Consider the following 17,548-nt stretch of genomic DNA (forward strand, 5'->3'; position numbering starts at 1 on the left):
AGGGTTGTAAAAGCTCTTTGAACCACACCTGGTTCAAAGGTGTGGAGGAGGCCAGAACCAGCTCTCACTGCCACAACTACAGAAGCCGGATCTCTGGCTATGGTCACAGCTATATCTAAGAAGCTTTGTGTGACCTGTGGTGATTTTTTTTTCTTGAATAAAGCTTGCTTCTGGTTTAATAGACTCTGGTGGTTTGTCCCCCATCATTGGTTGACCCCAGACCCAACACCAATTGGTAAGTGCAATAAGTGTGAAAGGGTACATTAAAATAGTAAGGAAAGTGATTATACAGGGACCACGGGGCCTCTGACCCAAAGACTTCCTCACGAGGAACACTGTTAGAACTGCATTGTTTTGGGTCAACCAAATATTCTGTGAAGCTTCAAACACCTGTGGAACACCTAGACCAGGCAGTGTCAGTCACCTCCTTGATGGACTCCACCATAATTCTATGAATAATGAAGATGTCCACTAAAGAAGTAGAGTTGGGGATGGACGCAGTTAGGAGTTTGTGGAGAATGTAGTTTGGTTCTCTGCAGCTGATCCTGCGCTTACAACCTCCTGAAGCTCCAGATGCAGAGGCTCCCACACCCTCCTCTGCACCCTGCAGGGACTGCCCTCGCATGTGTGCACAGCTTCCTACAGCAGTTGACTCAGAATTTAAACTAGATTAAATCTTTTTAAAAACCCTTGTGTGCTGGTGCTTGGCTTTAACCCCAGCACTTAGGAGGCAGAAGCAGGGGGAGCTCTAGAAGTTAATGGTCAGTCTGTTCTTCATGGTGAGTTCCAGGTTAACCAGGGCTACATTGGGAGACCCTGTCACAAAAAGAAAGAAATCGAATTTGGTGTGTATGGGAAGAAAGGGGTAAATGTGGGGTGTCTTACAGTCCTGTTTGGTAGAGCCAGCTTTAGTTGGGGAGATTTGATCAGGAAAACATTGTTACGGCCAATGGAGGCTACAGGAGAGCTATGGGCTGGCCCAGGTTCTCTGTGAACTGGTCCTGACCCTGCGAGGACAAACATTGGGTGACCATGGCTATCAATCCTGTCTCTTATTAGGGTTTTATCTGCCTCAAAGTAGCTTGAGGAGACCAGCCTTGAAGAGAAGTTCTGAAGCTAAGAACTACTCAATGACTCTAAGTGTTTAGCTGCAAATATTACATAAGTCCTTCAGGTAACCAAATACCGTACACACCCCTTACTCCACCATGAAGGCAAGAAAAATGGGTGCAGCAGAGAAGAGTGAAAGAGGAAGAAAAGAACAGCTGAGCACCGGCAAGATGCGTTGTTTACCATCTCCACTCATGAGTAACTCCAGAGTTTGCAAAGCACCGCCCCAAGCAACAAGGCCAAGAATACACACACACACACACACACACACACACACACCACAACGGGACAGGACAGGACAGCTGGGATTAGGGCATCTAGGAGGATGAAGCAGGGGACCGAGAGCCTGGACCAGCCTGAGCCTTGCAGCATGTCTGTCAGATGGAGGAGGATGAGGAGGCTGCTGGCTTTTTTAGAAGTCATCAAGTCAACTCATTTTTATTTTCCAAAATGACACTAAAGAAAAACGGCCTCTATGTTTTAATATAGTCTAACACCACTTAAAAATTTTCCTTCTACCTATAAAAAAGCCTCCAGAGACAAATACTTCCTTTAATTCCTTCATTTTTCTGATTTAGCAGCCAAATTAAAAGTACCAATGAACTGTGAAATCCAAGTACATTCTTATGAGTTAAAATCTTTCCCTATCTTAAATCCCAAGCTTACCCCTTCAAGCTGACCCTGGCCAGTAATCTGGAGAAAATGAATCCTGGACTAGGTCTCAGAGGCAGTGTAGCTTTAGGCCGGGGTGGGGGTGGAGGTGAGTGGGGGTTGGTTGGGTTGGGGTGGGGGTGAGATGGGTGAGGGGGCTGTGGGGGGTAGGGTGGGGGGGTGTGGTGTGGTGTGTTGAGGGTGTTTATACGGGTCCCCTGCAGTGAGCTGTGGCCCTCTGGCTATATACCTGTGCCGAGGTCATCATGGCATATCCTCTCCAGCTAAACTCAGGGAATACCAGGGGATCAAATCCAAAGCGCAGGTCTCTTCCATTAGGTCCAGCGCCGTCTTCAGCCTCGTGCTTCATGTGGTGCAAATCCGGGAAGTAGTGGTTATTTTCAGGCCTTTGTAAGTCACAAGTAAGTGTGAACGTAAGTTAGGTTTGTCGGAGATCTGATGTTCGTTCCTAACAGACATGGCCAAAGGAACACTGCCAGCTGACTAAGCCGTTAAACGAGACCAGAGGAAGGCTTCCCCTCTCGTGCCAAAGGATTCTCTTATTCAGGGAAACATTGGCACAGAGTACACCCAATACCTGCTCATTCCGAGCACTAAATTGAAGTCATTTAGCACAAGTCATGAGCTCCTCCCCATACCTCTGCTGTGCTCTAATGGTGGCCACAATTAACAGAGCAAATCTCTGACTTAGCATTTCCTCACTCAGCACTTATCCCAGTTGTAGTCATGCATTTGCAGCATCAGTAACTATGTGCCAGGCATGTTGTAAGCATCATAATATAATATTTTATATATTAAATATATACAAATTTTATTATAGTCTTAAGTGTTCTTTGTGTGCTTGTGTGTGTGTGAGAGTGTGCACACATAAGCGTGTGTGTATGTGCCGTGTGCATAGATAAGCACTTTTGGAGGTCAAAGGGCAGCTTGCTGGGGTTGGGTCTCTCCTTCCACTGCGTGGGTCCTGAGGATTGAACTTGGGTGGCTGGGTTAGCAACAGGCCCCTTTCCCCTCTGAGCCATCTGTAGGCCAATGGGTGGCTTCCTTTGACAAGTCCAGCTGTGGCAGTCACAAAGGCAGCTCGGGAAGATCCCATGTGACCGCCGCACTGAGACGACTCGAGTTCTTCAAACCGATACACAAGTCAGTCTGGTAAGAAGGGTGAGAAGCTCATAACACTTAGTGGATTTGAAGACGTAAAGGTCCGTCAGTCAGTAGGAAGAAAAGCCATCCCATACTGTGCGCACTAAGAGGCAAGCTTGCAACCTCTCAGAGGATTTACAAGAACCCAGCAGGAGTGTTTGTCTCAGTGTCTTAGTAACTCATCCAGGAGTCCATTCTAAAGAATGAAGGCAACACGCTGAGCCAGTGACAGCATGCCGGCAACGTGACAGAACCAAAATTATAAGCTAAATAAATTATAAAATATTCTGTAAGCATTAATATTTTGAGGACTTCTTAACGATATAAGAAATATATATGTCCAATTCAAAAATTCAATTTTAAAATGTGCATGAAAAATGCTTAATTTTAATCCTAAACAAAATTATACCAGAAATATTTTTACAAGGTTATCTTAGAGAGGTGTACTGAAGACTTTTCTTTGCCTTTTGATTTTTATGAGTTTATTGAAATTTCTAAAATAAATATATATTTATGATCACAAAAATTAGTTAGAAAACACAGTGAATGCTTCTAAACTTATAGGGAAATCCAAACAAGCTCAGATACATGAATGAGCTAATGTTTTGAAGATTTAGTACTGAGGAAGGACACGAGGTTTGCCCATCTGGGCAGCACCATTCTGTCACACACATCGCTGGCTTATCAGACTTTAGTGTAGTTTTCATTTACTGTCATATCAAAGACTGTATTCTAAATCCCATGTGCTCTCATGTGAGAGGCAATGATCTTATCTGTGGGCGGTAACCCTTGGGCTGTAGTATTTTCTCCTGTCTTCTGCATGTACGAGTGCCAGGTGGCGAGAGACGGTCCCCGCAACTGCTAAGGAAGCAGGCAGACAGGAGCCTGAGGTTTTGAAAACCTTGCCTTTCTTGTTGTTCAGGCTGACTGAGAGTCAAAGAGTTTAGATTTCAATTTCTCCAACTTCCACTGAGGAAGATCTTATGGTAGGATTATCACAGCCAGAGACTCATCTGCATATGCTCCCCACCTCTGGGTCCTTGTCCCTCTTGGTTTTGACTTTAGCCTTTCTTCCTGTTTCATGTCTTTCCCCACCGCCTTGTTCTAATCTCCAGACTTCACTCTCTACTCAAGGGAGACAGGAACTGATTGATGTCAGGGGTCTAGAAACCGGCCCCGTTGTGTTTGTAGCCTCCATGCTGTGACTTGTAGAGGTTTCAGCCTCCTGCGGGCACGGTGCACACTGTTCACCTCAAGCCTGGACTTGGGGATGCATGGACTTCATGGCTTATGCTGTAGAACTGGTTGTGATGGGCATCCTGAACTCCTGTTCTAATTAGCTCATGGTCACATGTCCAGGCTCTAGTTATATCCACAGTGTCTTCAGCCTCCTTGGGATTGGTCCTCGCCCCTCTACCCCAGGAGTGTGCGCTGGCCCCAGCAATGTGAGTGTTTGAAGAAACTCCCCAAACTCACCGCTGGCACTTTCTCCCCACGACGTGCTCTCGACACTGGCATTCTCCTGAGGGCCCACTGCACATGGTGGTGAGCGATCCACCAATGTCACACTGGCACCCTGCAAGTCAAGGAACAGCTGGGTTACTACCAAACTCTGTCCCTGCCAGAAGTTTCCCTCCCCCGTGAAGACAGCTCTGATGTTCTCAGCCCTGAGATGGCTGCTTTCTTCATCTGCCTTACCTTACATCAGGCAGGTATGTCCCAAACAAAAATGGCCTGCCCCCTCAAAGGCCTATTTTTAATTTCAATATGTGTGACTATTGGCCAGCAGGTGGGTGTGCTGTTGTCCCATGGAAGATGAGCTCAGGACTACACATGGTTAAGTGGCCTGGGAAGGGGATTAGTCAGTGAAGTGCTTCTCACACAGATGTGGAGGGGAAGAGGGATCAGTCAGTGAAGTGCTTCTCACACAGATGTGGAGGGGAAGAGGGGTCAGTGAAGTGCTTCCCACACAGTTGTGGAAAGGAAGAAAGATCAGTCAGTGAAGTGCTTCTCACACAGATGTGGAGGGGAAGAGGGATCAGTCAGTGAAGTGCTTCCCACACAGACGTGGAAAGGAAGAGGGATCAGTCAGTGAAGTGCTTCCCACACAGACATGGAAAGGAAGAGAGATCAGTCAGTCAAGTGCTTCCCACACAGACATGGAAAGAGTGGCGGTGCTGAGGGTCCAGAGACAGGAGGATCCCTGGGATCAGGGTTAGCCAGGCTAGCAAGCGCCAGGTGTGGTAGAGACCCTCTCTTAAAAAGTAAGATGGAGATAACTAGGGGATGGCTAACATGGACCTCAGGCCTCCATACACAGAGGCACACACATCCAGGAACATGAACACACACGTAAAGGAGCAGCACTGTCAGGTGGTGGTGGCGCACGCCTTTAATTCCAGCACTGGGGAGGCAGAGGCAGGCAGATCTCTGTGAGTTCGAGGCCAGCCTGGTCTACAAGAGCCAGTTTGTAATAAAGTCCATGTGTGGAAGTCGGGAGCAACCTTGCAAGGTCAGCCACTTCTAAAATTTTATTATTTAATACCCTATAACTAAGTATCTGGTTTTTAGATAATATGAAACATAGTCTCAAGGTGACTAGCTCTTGGTGTCAGTTAATATTAGCATGTGCCCTCTATCCCATTGGGTATTTTAGAATTGAACCTACAATGTTTTGATAACAGAGAAGTGGGAATCCCACTGTTTGAGGCTCACTGCAAGTATCAACTGAATATTTGCTCAAATTCTCAAGACAGAATGCCTGGTACCATCCCTGAAGTCAGGTGCGGTCAGGCATTTGTCCTCTGCACTCAGCCTTGCTCGTACCCTGCAGTACATATTTACCTTGACAACCAAAGTAATTGCTCTTCTTCAAAGCAAAATATCCATCTTCGCAGGTGTCACAGGCATCACCAGTGACATGAGCTTTGCAGCTGCAGTCACCATCTTCCTGCAGAACAAACGAGCCAGGTGGCAGCATTTGGTGTGTAGGACTTACTAACCTTCAGGTTAGGAAACTGCCTCAGCATACAATAGGAAGCAATGTAGCCAGGACTGGAAAAGTATGCCCAGGGCCAGTATGACTGGCGAGGGACTGGTACCCTCCTCCAGATATCTCACAGCAAGGAATCCCACAGTCAACATCAGCATCCTCCAGAAATCCCACAGTCAACCTCAGCATCCTCCTCCTCCAGGAATCCCACAGTCAACCTCGGCATCCTCCTCCAGGAATCCCACAGTCAACGACAGCATCCTCCAGAAATCCCACAGTCAACCTCAGCATCCTCCCCCAGGAATCCCACAATCAACCTCAGCAGCATCCTCCAGGAATCCCACAGCCAACCTCAGAAGCATCCTCCAGGAACCCCACTGTCAACCTCGGCATCCTCCTCCAGAAATCCCACAGTCAACCTCAGCATCCTCCTCCAGAAATCCCACAGTCAACCTCAGTATCCCCCTCCAGAAATCCCACAGTCAACCTCAGCATCATCCTCCTCCAGGAACCCCACAGTCAACCTCAGCACCATCCTCCTCTAGAAATCCCACAGTCAACCTCAGCAGCATCCTCCAGGAATCCCACAGTCAACTCGGCATCCTCCTCCAGAAATCCCACAGTCAACATCGGCATCCTCCTCCAGGAATCCCACAGTTAACTAGGCATCCTCCTCCAGGAATCCCACAGTCAACCTCAGAATCCTCCTCCAGGAATCCCACAGCCAATCACAGCATCATCCTCCAGGAATCCCACAGCCAACCTCAGCATCCTCCTCCAGGAATCCCACAGTCAACTCGGCATCCTCCTTCAGGAATCCCACAGCCAACCACAGCATCATCCTCCAGGAATCCTACAGTCAACCTCGGCATCCTCCACCAGGAATCCCACAGCCAACCTCAGCATCCTCCAGGAATCCCACAGTCAACCACAGCATCATCCTCCAGGAATCCCACAGTCAACCTCGGCATCCTCCTTCAGGAATCCCACAGCCAACCACAGCATCATCCTCCAGGAATCCCACAGTCAACCTCAGCATCCTCCTCCAGGAATCCCACAGTCAACCTCGGCATCCTCCACCAGGAATCCCACAGTCAACCTCAGCATCCTCCACCAGGAATCGCACAGTCAACCTCAGCATCCTCCAGGAATCCCACAGTCAACCACAGCATCCTCCAGGAATCCCACAGTCAACCACAGCATCCTCCTTCAGGAATCCCACAGCCAACCACAGCATCATCCTCCAGAAATCCCACAGTCAACCTTGGCATCCTCCACCAGGAATCCCACAGCCAACCTCAACATCCTCCAGGAATCCCACAGTCAACCACAGCATCCTCCTCCAGGAATCCCACAGTCAACTCGGCATCCTCCTCCAGGAATCCCACAGTCAACCTCAGCATCCTCCTCCAGGAACCCCATAGTCAACCTCAGCATCCTCCTCCAGGAATCCCACAGTCAACCTCAGCATCCTCCTCCAGAAATCCCACAGTCAACCTCAGCATCCTACTCCAGGAATCCCACAGTCAACCTCAGCATCCTCCTCCAGGAATCCCACAGTCAACCTCAGCAGCATCCTCCAGGAATCCCACAGTCAACCACAGCATCCTCCAGAAATCCCACAGTCAACCTCAGCATCCTCCTCCAGGAATCCCACAGTCAACCTCAGCATCCTCCTCCAGGAATCCCACAGTCAACCTCAGCAGCATCCTCCAGGAATCCCACAGTCAACCACAGCATCCTCCAGGAATCCCACAGTCAACCTCAGCAGCATCCTCCAGGAATCCCACAGTCAACCTCGGCATCCTCCACCAGGAATCCCACAGCCAACCTCAGCAGCATCCTCCAGGAATCCCACAGTCAATCTCAGCAGTATCCTACAGACATCTCATGACAAACTGGCCACGTTACCTGCCCACACTCTCCGATTCCACTCACGGTCCCTGCCTCGTGGCACTGACATTCTGTGGAGGTAAGAGAGTGTCTATGAGCTGGGGATCTTACAGGAACAGTTCCCTGACTCTAGGGATGCCACGTGCCTACAATACAACTCAGGGGCTTGGACTTCCCTGTGGACCTAAGAAGCATCCAACCTGCTGTGCTGGAGTCTAAAACAGTATTGCTTCTGGTTACTCCAGCACAAAGAGTTTATAAAGGTTCCCAATGTCAAGGTCATTATTGACACGCCTACATAAAAACACACTCTACCCTAAAATAGTCATTTCACTTAGACCTTTTATTATGCGTTTTAATCTTGGTATCCTGGCTTTAATAAATTGTACAAAATAAAGGTTCAGTAGGAATATGCAATGTGTGTAAAATTAAACCAGAAAGAGTGGTTTATAAAAACAAAGAGGTCACAGGCATTTATCAAATGGCTGCCTTCACAATGACAAAACTCAATAGAATAGCAAATCTCTGTCTGAAAATGTCAGTTATGCTCTGAACAGAGGTGAGCACTAAAGCATAGTCAACATGTTGAACAAATCAGTTTAACAAAATGCTCTTTTGTCGACATGGGCAAAAGAAGGCAGAAATAAAGAGGCAATGGCATGGCAGGATGGGGTGGAATATGAGACAGCTGACCTGAGCATCCGCTGGGATTTTCTTTGGCCAGATTCCAATATAATGGCTTGCAGACACTACACGTAGGACTTGCAACGTGAAGCTTGCACTGGCAATAACCCTTGAAATGAAGATCAAACTGACATTTGGCATCTTGAAACCAAGACCTGTTTCAAATATGTGTTCTTGAGCAAAGCTTTGTCACCAAAATCAATTTGGACTTTGAAAGATAAGTCAAGGGAGTCACAAAAGCACAAGGTTGCTTTAGTCTTCTGAGCTTAAAGAAAGGTTTGTTTTTATTTGATACATTGGAGTGCTTTACCTGCATGTAGATATGTGCACTGTGTGTGTGCCTGGTGCCCAAGGAGGCCAGGAGTAGGCACCTCGTGAAACTGGAGCTAATGATGGCTGTAAGTCACCACGTGGTGCTGGGAACTGAAGAATCCCCTTTGTAAGAGCAGTAAATGTTCTTAACTCGGGGTCATCTCTCCAGTCTCTGGACTTTTTCAGTACATACTTGGCATTTTACACGAGTAACCAACAAATGTGGTTAAAAGCAGTCAGAAAACACAGAGAAGGGAAAATCTGAAGATCTCTCTTGTCTAAAACATTGTTATATCTGAGAACAAGGCTCAGTCACTAAAATGTTTTTCTTGTAGGTGTGAGGGCCCAAGTTTGATCCCCAGAACCCACATTTAGAAAGCCAAACATCTTGGAACCCACTGGCCAGCAGTCTAGCTTGCTTGGTGAACTATAAGCCGGTGAGAGGCCTGCCTCAAAGAAGGTGGTGGATGATCCCTGAGGACCGACATCTGAGGTTGCCCTCTAACCAGTACCCATACCTAACATGCACACATACGCACGCATGTGCGCGCACACACAAACACGCTGCTGCACTCTAGGGGCGTCTCACAGGAAGACGGATGCTATGTCCGTTCTTGTGAGAGTGGCTTCAGCGCCAGCAAAGACACAGCAGGAGCAGCAGCAGCCCTTGCGTCCCTTGTGGTCCATAGTTGTGAGGCCACAAAGGCAGGAAAGTCCCAGGATCTTAGGAAACCGTTCACAGTACCACAGCACGTGCTTAGAATAAAAGAGAGACTACGTGATAGTTTGCGGGATGGACAGCTTTACGTCACAAGTTCTTGGCCAGTGATTGAGTCTGGGTGCTCTTCCTGATGGCACCCTCACAGAAACCTCCAGAAGAGCTAACTCTTGGACTCTAGGATACAAAATCTAAGTAAACCTTATTCTTTTGTTTAAAAAAGTACCTCATGGGCAGACAGATCTCTATAAGTTCAAGGTCAGCCTGGTCTACAAGAGTTAGTTCTAGGACAGGCTCCAAAGCTACACAGAAACCCTGCCTTGAAGAAAAAAAAAAACCAAAACCAAATAAACAAACAAAAAACCTCATGAACTACATATGCATCTTGAAAAAGAGCCATGATCTCTTTAGGCAATGTGGATCTGTGTCTTATATTAATTCCAGGAATTTTCCACGTGGTTAGTCTTGACCTTTCACGTAGATGCCCGTACTTACCAAGTTGGAGTCAACGGTCCCAGCTGGGTCACAAATACTGCTGGGCCCTGTATATGATTCAGAAATGATACACGTGGCTGGCTGATGGTTTTGACACTATACTTCAAGAAAACCTTAATTTTGCCTTTTTAAAAGTGCACCTACATTTAAGTTTTTATTGTGGAAGCGGAAAAACTTGATGTGACTTTCACTGAGGCACAGCCAGGGTCTCTATAGTTGTCTGTAGTGACTCCTGCAGGGTCACTCTGCCCTGCCAGGGAACACAACTCCCTTCCTTTCTTTAATGTTTCCTATACTTCGTTTTTAAGATATATTTTAACTTGTTTTTGAAAATTGCATGCAATATTTTGATTATAATCTCTCCCCTCACCCAGCTCCTCCAAGCTCCTCCCCCACTTCCCTACAAAGATTCCTTCCTAGCAGGCGGTTAGGAAAGACTGAGATTTTCAGCATCTCTAGAATTATCCAGAAGAGGGTGATATTGCACCTCTTTTTAAAATTAAAAATAAAATGTCCATCAAAAGAAGTTACAGGATTTCTAACTTCATTTTGTAACCAAGAGAGAACTGATTATTATTACCCCGTTACCCCTCTCCCCATTGTTATGGTGTATTGGCCTCTCCTGTCTCATGGGTACCCTGTCCCTTTAAGAGACAAACCCTGCCCACTCCCAAACCTCCCCTTCTGCCAGGAAAGCTGATCTCCTCCAGCCTGCTCGCGCTCCTCTCTCTCTCTCTCTCTCTCTCTCTCTCTCTCTCTCTTTCTCTCGTCCCTCTCCTGAAGAAGTGGCTGCTGCCTTCTTCCCCCTCCCCCATCCCCAGCTCCCCCTTTCCCCTTCCCCTTCATAACCCAGTAAATAAACTATATACCCAATCTCTCTCTCTGCATGGCGTATCTGTCTGTCTCTCACCCACCTGGGACCTGCTGAGGCCTCAGGTGGTGGGACTGGCTGCCCTTCACCATGGCTGCTCTCAGGGGACAATGCCCCCTCGGGTAACCCGCTGTGGCTCCTCGGAGGCTTCTGGGTCACCCTCATCTTTAAGAGAATAACACCCCTGTGTACTGAAGTTCTTGGTGATGCCTGCAGAGGCTATAGCTGAGCATTTGCAACATCTCCCTATTACACTGGCAGCAGCCTGGTTGGTCCCACTTCTGAGGCTGGTTATCCCCATTGGAGCATGTGGGTAACAGGATCCTATAGCCTTCCTTACAAAGGGCCCCTTAGCTTTTTGCTTTCCTTTTCTCTTTGCCAAGTATGCCTCAGTTCCTCATGATGTTCCTGTTTTTTGTTTTTGTTGTTATTGTTTTGTTGTTTTATTTTGTTTTTACTCCTTTGCCCTTTGGTCTTTGAGGGGTCCACCACCCAGCTCCCAAATAAATCACACACAGAGAGACCTATTAATACTTATGAATACCCAGTCTTAGCCTGGCTTGTTTCTAGCTGGCTTTTCTAAGTTACTCCATCTACGCCTTGCCTCTGGGTCTTTCCCTTTTCTTACTTTCCTTACCTTGGCAGTAAGGGAAGTCATAGGCTCCCGAGAGACACCTGTCACACTGCCTTCCTGTTATTCCAGGCAGGCATTCACACTGGCCAGTCACCGGGTCACAGGGGACCGGATAGGATCCAATAGTCGAACACTGGCAGGCTGTGGGAAATAGCTTGATCAGACTTAGGCATGAGGTATAAAGAGCACAGGGCAGTGTCCTGGACATTACCCCTCAGATAGGGCCAGGGGAAGTGAATCCAGGCCCCCTCCAATTCCCTAAGCTTTTCTGGTCATCCAGCGGGGTGTATTCCCTGCTGTTGGCTTCTTTACCCCATTCCACCCTGCTCCCAAGCACTCCTTTTCCTCTGCAAGGTCCTTGGATCCCCCAACCCAGCCGGCTTCAGGGTGGAGGGGATCTGAGAGCCTGCTCCAGTGCTGAGGGGACCTAAGAGAGGGCAGACCAAGAAAAACACAGTCAGCCATAGCAAAGATTGGACCAAGACTCTGCTGGCCTCATTTGAAGGAAAAGATGGGCAGGCACCAATGCAAGAATTCCTCCAACATCCTGAACAGCACATGGTAACACCAGAATCCTGCGAACATGCAACAGAAAGACTTGAACACCCTAACCCAGAAGAAGGAGAAGAAATACTCCAGGATCTCAGCACCAGACTGGGACTACTGAGACATCCAGCCTGGTGGTGCTGTCATCTCTGCCTCCTTAAGTCCACTGGGCAGGTTCCTAAACTCACAACTCCACTCTTGAAAGCGGTGAACTTGAACCCAGTGAGCTGACTGCCAGCCCAGCACCTGGCTTCCAGAGAGGAGAAAGGAAAGAACAAGAGATGGTCTCAGAGGACAGAGAAATGTCACATCTGTAGAAGGCGGGGTAGCTGCTTAAACCACAGGCCATGCTGATCTTCCAGAAAGTTTGTCTGCGCTTCCTCAGGAGAAATCCAACCTGGGAAACTGGGGGCCAGCGTTTCTGTGTTACGCACTCACCTTGGCATATAGGGAATGAATATGAGCCTGTGCGGCAGGAATCACACCGGGGACCCTCAACCCCAGGGCGGCACAGGCACCTGCCATGGTCGTCACATATCTCTGGGAGAACACCTTCCAGGTTACAGTCACAACCTACAAAGAAAGAGACTGTCAGAGAGGCCGCTGTGCTGGGTGGAATTCCTGCTTCCCCTACCACAGTGGCCTGCGGGCAAGCCTGGGGTGTTGTTGCCTATTCCAGGTGGAGCCACCCCAGGCAGGTGGTCCTGGGGTGTACAAGAAAGCAGGCTGAGCAAGCAGCACCCCTCTATGGCCTCTGCATCAGCTCCCACCTCCAGGTTCCCGCCCTGACTTCCCTCAATACTGCATTGTACCTAGATGACAATATGGAATGAATCCTTTCCTCCCCGAGTTGCCTATGGTCGTGGTGTTTTCTCACAGCGAGGAGCCCTACTAAGACAGCTCTGGACCATGGCACCCATCCTTTCTGTGGGTCAGAGGGTTCTGAGTGCAGGTCCTCAAGCTTTCAAGGAAGACACTGACTGACAGCCATATTTCCAGCTCCTCTTTCTGTTTTTAAGATGAGAAAGCAACGTAATTCAACCCTAGAGTGTTTCAAACTTGGCTTTCAGGGTTTCTGGGAGATTGTCCCACAGAATCCACCAGGCTCACAGCCTTCCAGAAACCAGGTTGCTGGCAATAACACCAATCAAATACATACCCACCTCAGGACCTGTCTCAGACCATAACAACCTGTCTGGCACATTCTACCCTATGTCCTGGCATAAAAGCTTTTCGTCCTATATATGTCTATGCATGTCCCTGCTCCTCAGAAGGTCTGCAGGTCGCGAACCTGTCTGTATAAGTAGGCTCTGCCCCCTCTGCTCTCCTTATTCTCCATCTTAGTTGAGTTTGCACTCCGGTTCTGAGATCACTCACTGGGTGATCACACAATGAACAGCTCATTGGCCTGCGACTTTGAGCCAAGGTTGCTGCAGTCCTTGCACTTCCTATGACATCATTGCCAACCCTCCCAAGGTCAGCAGCAATGGTTCCGGAGTGATCAAGTCTAGTCTTGCAGGAGACAGATTTCTACGTACTGTTTTCACACTAGGCTCATGGCTGAAGCCCCGGAGGGGGTCCTCTTCATCGGACCAAAAGGAGAGACGCACGGGGGCTACTGGCCGTGTGCTCACATGGAGCACACTGGGATTTAGGACTGGAACAGTGCACCTGGCAGTACGGCCTTTCTAGAGAGCACTGCTAAACCCAGTAAAAACGGGAGAAGACAGCCGAGGTGTTGAGACTTTCAATGTTCCTGCCCTGTTTATCTCCATGCGGGCTGTGCTCAGCCCGGATGCAACAAGACACAAAACAGCAGTGGCTTTAGACTCCAGGGGATAGGGTCACTCATGCTGTCCCTATCTATGAGAGCATTGCCACGGCAAACTCCACGATGCAGGTGGACATAGCAGGCCGTGACATCTCATGCTATCTGTGGCTGCTGCTACACAAGGAAAGGGTTGACTTCCACGCCTTCGCTGAGTTTGAGGTTGTCCAGACCACCAAAGAGCAAACCTGCTATCTATCCATCAGCTCACAGAATGTTCCCGGGTAGTCGTTCTCAACCTTCTGTAACCTATTAATACAGTTCCTCGTGTTGTGGTGACCCCAACCATTACATTGCTTTTGTTGATTCTTCATAACTAATTTTGATACTGTTCTGAATCATAAAGCAAATATCTGTTTTTCGATGGTCTTAAGCAACCCGTGTGAAAGGGTCATTCGACCGTCGCAAAGGGCCATGACTCACAGGTTGAGAACCACTGCTTTAGAAACTGAGAATATATAATATACACTGTCCACTTGCAGTTCTCTTGATGTGGGGCCTGTGCACGTTCCAGTCAGACTTGATGGGTGATGAGGATCTGTGCCGTGCTGGATGGACATTACCAGATGCTGTCCTCCAATATTGTGCTTCCACAGTCTCAACACTTAAAGGCTTTCAAGACCAGTTACTAAGTAGAGTGAAGAAGTTTGCCTCAAAGGGCAAGATCTCAGCTCCTCTAGAATGGTCGTAGTCCGTCCACATGGACTGGTAGCTCCATCCCCTCCTTACTGGACTCCTTTAGGGAGATGTGGGCAACCGAGAAGGATCACGAAGATGGCGCCTGTGTGACTGATTCATCAAAAACCCATGGAGGGTGGATGTACTGGGACGGAGGGAGGAAAGGGGAACCAGAGCTCTTGACCCCTTTTGGTCTGGGTTCGTGCTTTAGATTTAGGGTCCCCTGTATGCTCTGAACCTAGAGAGGACCCCTCCCCTCAACAACACACAGCAATTTTAGCTGTATGGATGGCAGTCCCCAGCTGGAACATAGGAATTGAGGGACCCAGCAATGAGTGGTTATGAGCGACCCTCTCAGCAGGCCACTTTGGCCTGTGGTTCCTTGCTCCAGTCTTGAAGCACCAAGACCATACACTCACATGCCCCATCTGCTCTGCCAGGTGCCCACAGGGGCTGGAGTTCCTGGATCACTGGAGCGGACTGAAGAAGAGGCAGTCAGTGGGGGCAAAGAGGCATGTTGATGTGTTTCGTGCCCCCTCCTCTTCCTGACCCGACAGGGCTGCCTGGGCCCTTGTACATACAGCCTTGCTGGACTATTGTCATAGATAGGTCTGACCAGGAAACTGTCCTCCATCCTCAGAGAGAGAATGTGGCCAAAGGTTGGAGCGGTAGAGCCATGGGCAGCCACAACTCATGGTTTGCCCACTGCCTCTCAAAGCACTACACTCGGTGCCATGGACAGGAAGAGGTTAATGGTCTTAATTAAGTATGGACAAAAAATGAAAAGGAATCATACTCAGAAATGCTAAGGTCACAAGCCAGGAAGACAGAGGTAGTATGTGTGCCCGAGTCTGCCTGATTTAAAACCAAACACATTTAATTTTATTATACTAAGAATTTAAACTTAAAACAATCTTGGAAGTAAGTTTAAAGATCTATTCTAGATTAAGATACATCATCAAACCAATTACATACAGCAAACATTTGTAGTCCTATCCCTTATATTAACTTCTGAATCTTGCTATACTGCCTGGAGGGAGACGCAGAGATTCAGCCCAATCCAATTCCTCCCCTTCCGAAGGAAGGACTTGTGAGGGTTGGAAAATTTCTAAATCCTTCCTCTTCCCCTTTGCCTTAAACCCTAACCTTTCTGAAAAAAGTTAACAGCAAATTTGTAGAGTCATTTTCTCTAATGTAATAACTAAAAATAAAATATTATAAGAGGATGACAGAGCATCCCAGCATTTGCATGAGAGTTGGTTTGACAAGCAGGGCTTTGGGAGCAGAGGGCTCAGAACCTTCCGCCTCACACAGCTAGCCCTGTACCCACAGGCTCCTATGTTTGAGACCACTCAGGAAAACGACAGTGTCTGCAGTGAGTATGCCCAGGCTTGCTCTTACCACTGTTTCCTAAGTGATACAGTGTAACAACTTAAACAGCATTTATATTAGATACTCAGTGGTGTGGGGTGATTTAAAGTACATGAATAATGTGTGGAGGTTACACGGATGTGCATAGGTTACATGAATACCATGCTATTTTACACCAGCAACTGAGCATCTGCAAATTTTGATATCTGAAGGGGTGGGTTTTTGAAACTCATTCCCTGCAGACACTGACTGGTGTGGGACCATAGTCTGTATTCTGTCAATTATATTTTAAATAAACTCTGATTGGCCAGTAGCCAGGCAGGAAGTATAGGCGGGACAACCAGACAGGAAGTACAGGTGGATCAATGAGAACAGGAGAATTCTAGGAAGAGGGAAGCTCCCTCTGCAGTCCTGTCCAGACACAGAGGAAGCAAGATGTGACTACGCCTCTGAAAAAGGTACTGAGCCATGTGGCTAACACAGATAAGAATAATGGGCTAATGTAAGTTATAAGAGTTAATAAGAAGCCTGAACTAATGGGCCAATTAGTTTATGATTAATGTAGACCTCTGTGTGATTTCTTTGGGACACTGTGGGAACCAAGCAGGACAGAAACCTCAGATAACACTGAATGGTAAATAACACTGATTATTTTGAGCCAAAGGCACTGGACAGACAGTTCTAAGAAGGACTATCCTCCTCATTTACTTAAATGGGTATGAACCATGACAAGTATGACAATTCCTTCAAGATTGTCAGCAACGCTTCCTGCACCACCAACTGCTTAGCCCCCTTGGCCAAGGTCTTCCATGACAACTTTGGCATCCTGGAAGGACTCATGACCACAGTCCATGCCATCACGGCCACCCAGAAGACTGTGGATGGCCCCTCTGGGAAGCTGTGGCGAGATGGCCGTGGTGCTGCCCAGAACATCATCCCTGCGTCCACTGGCGCTGCCAAGGCTGTGGGCAAAGTCATCCTAGAGCAGAATGGGAAGCTCACGGGCATGGCCTTCTGCGTTCCTAGCCCCAATGTGTCCGTCGTGGATCTGACATGCCGCCTGGAGAAAGCAGCCAAGTATGATGACATCAAGAAGGTGATGAAGCAGGCATCCGAGGGCCCACTTAAGGGCATCCTGGGCTACACTGAGGACCAGGTCGTCTCCTGTGACTTTTAACAGTGACTCCCGCTCTTCCACCTTCGATGCTGGGGCTGGCATTGCTCTCAATGACAACTTTGTAAAGCTCATTTCCTGGTACGACAATGAATTCGGCTACAGCAACAGAGTGGTGGACCTCATGGCCTACATGGCCTCCAAGGAGTAAGAAGCCCACCCTGGACCACCCATCCCAGCAAGGACACAGCAAGAGAGAGGTCCTCGGCTGCTGAGCAGTCCCTGGCCTAACTAACCCTTGACACTGAGCATCTCCCTCACAGTTTCCATCCCAGACCCCCAGAAAAGCAGGAGGGGGCTTAGGGAGCCCTATTCTCTTGGATACCATCAATACAGTTCATTGCACCCCTCTAAAAAAAAAAGTAGTCAGCCAACTTCCCATGAGGAAGGTACTCTTCAGAGCCAAGAGAACAGTGTTAGTGTATGA

At 48.2% G+C, this 17,548-nt stretch overlaps 1 protein-coding gene across 2 annotated transcripts in view; it reads right to left on the reverse strand.

The window, feature by feature from the left end:
- Positions 1-17,548, reverse strand: part of LOC121445218 (laminin subunit alpha-3) — a 221,174-nt gene that overhangs the window by 124,528 nt on the left and 79,098 nt on the right. For both annotated transcript variants that reach the window (XM_041647241.1, XM_041647240.1), the window contains exons 12-19: positions 12,509-12,643; positions 11,528-11,665; positions 10,020-10,066; positions 8,504-8,603; positions 7,829-7,881; positions 5,770-5,875; positions 4,402-4,501; positions 2,012-2,168 (exon numbers count right to left, since the gene is read on the reverse strand). In XM_041647241.1, the coding sequence (XP_041503175.1) occupies positions 2,012-2,168; positions 4,402-4,501; positions 5,770-5,875; positions 7,829-7,881; positions 8,504-8,603; positions 10,020-10,066; positions 11,528-11,665; positions 12,509-12,643 (836 nt within the window). The remainder of the gene's footprint in view (positions 1-2,011; positions 2,169-4,401; positions 4,502-5,769; positions 5,876-7,828; positions 7,882-8,503; positions 8,604-10,019; positions 10,067-11,527; positions 11,666-12,508; positions 12,644-17,548) is intronic.

Source organism: Microtus oregoni, unplaced genomic scaffold (genome assembly GCF_018167655.1).
Source record: "Microtus oregoni isolate MIOR12 unplaced genomic scaffold, Mior012 000166F_ref0000362, whole genome shotgun sequence".
NCBI classification, from domain to species: Eukaryota; Metazoa; Chordata; class Mammalia; order Rodentia; family Cricetidae; genus Microtus; species Microtus oregoni.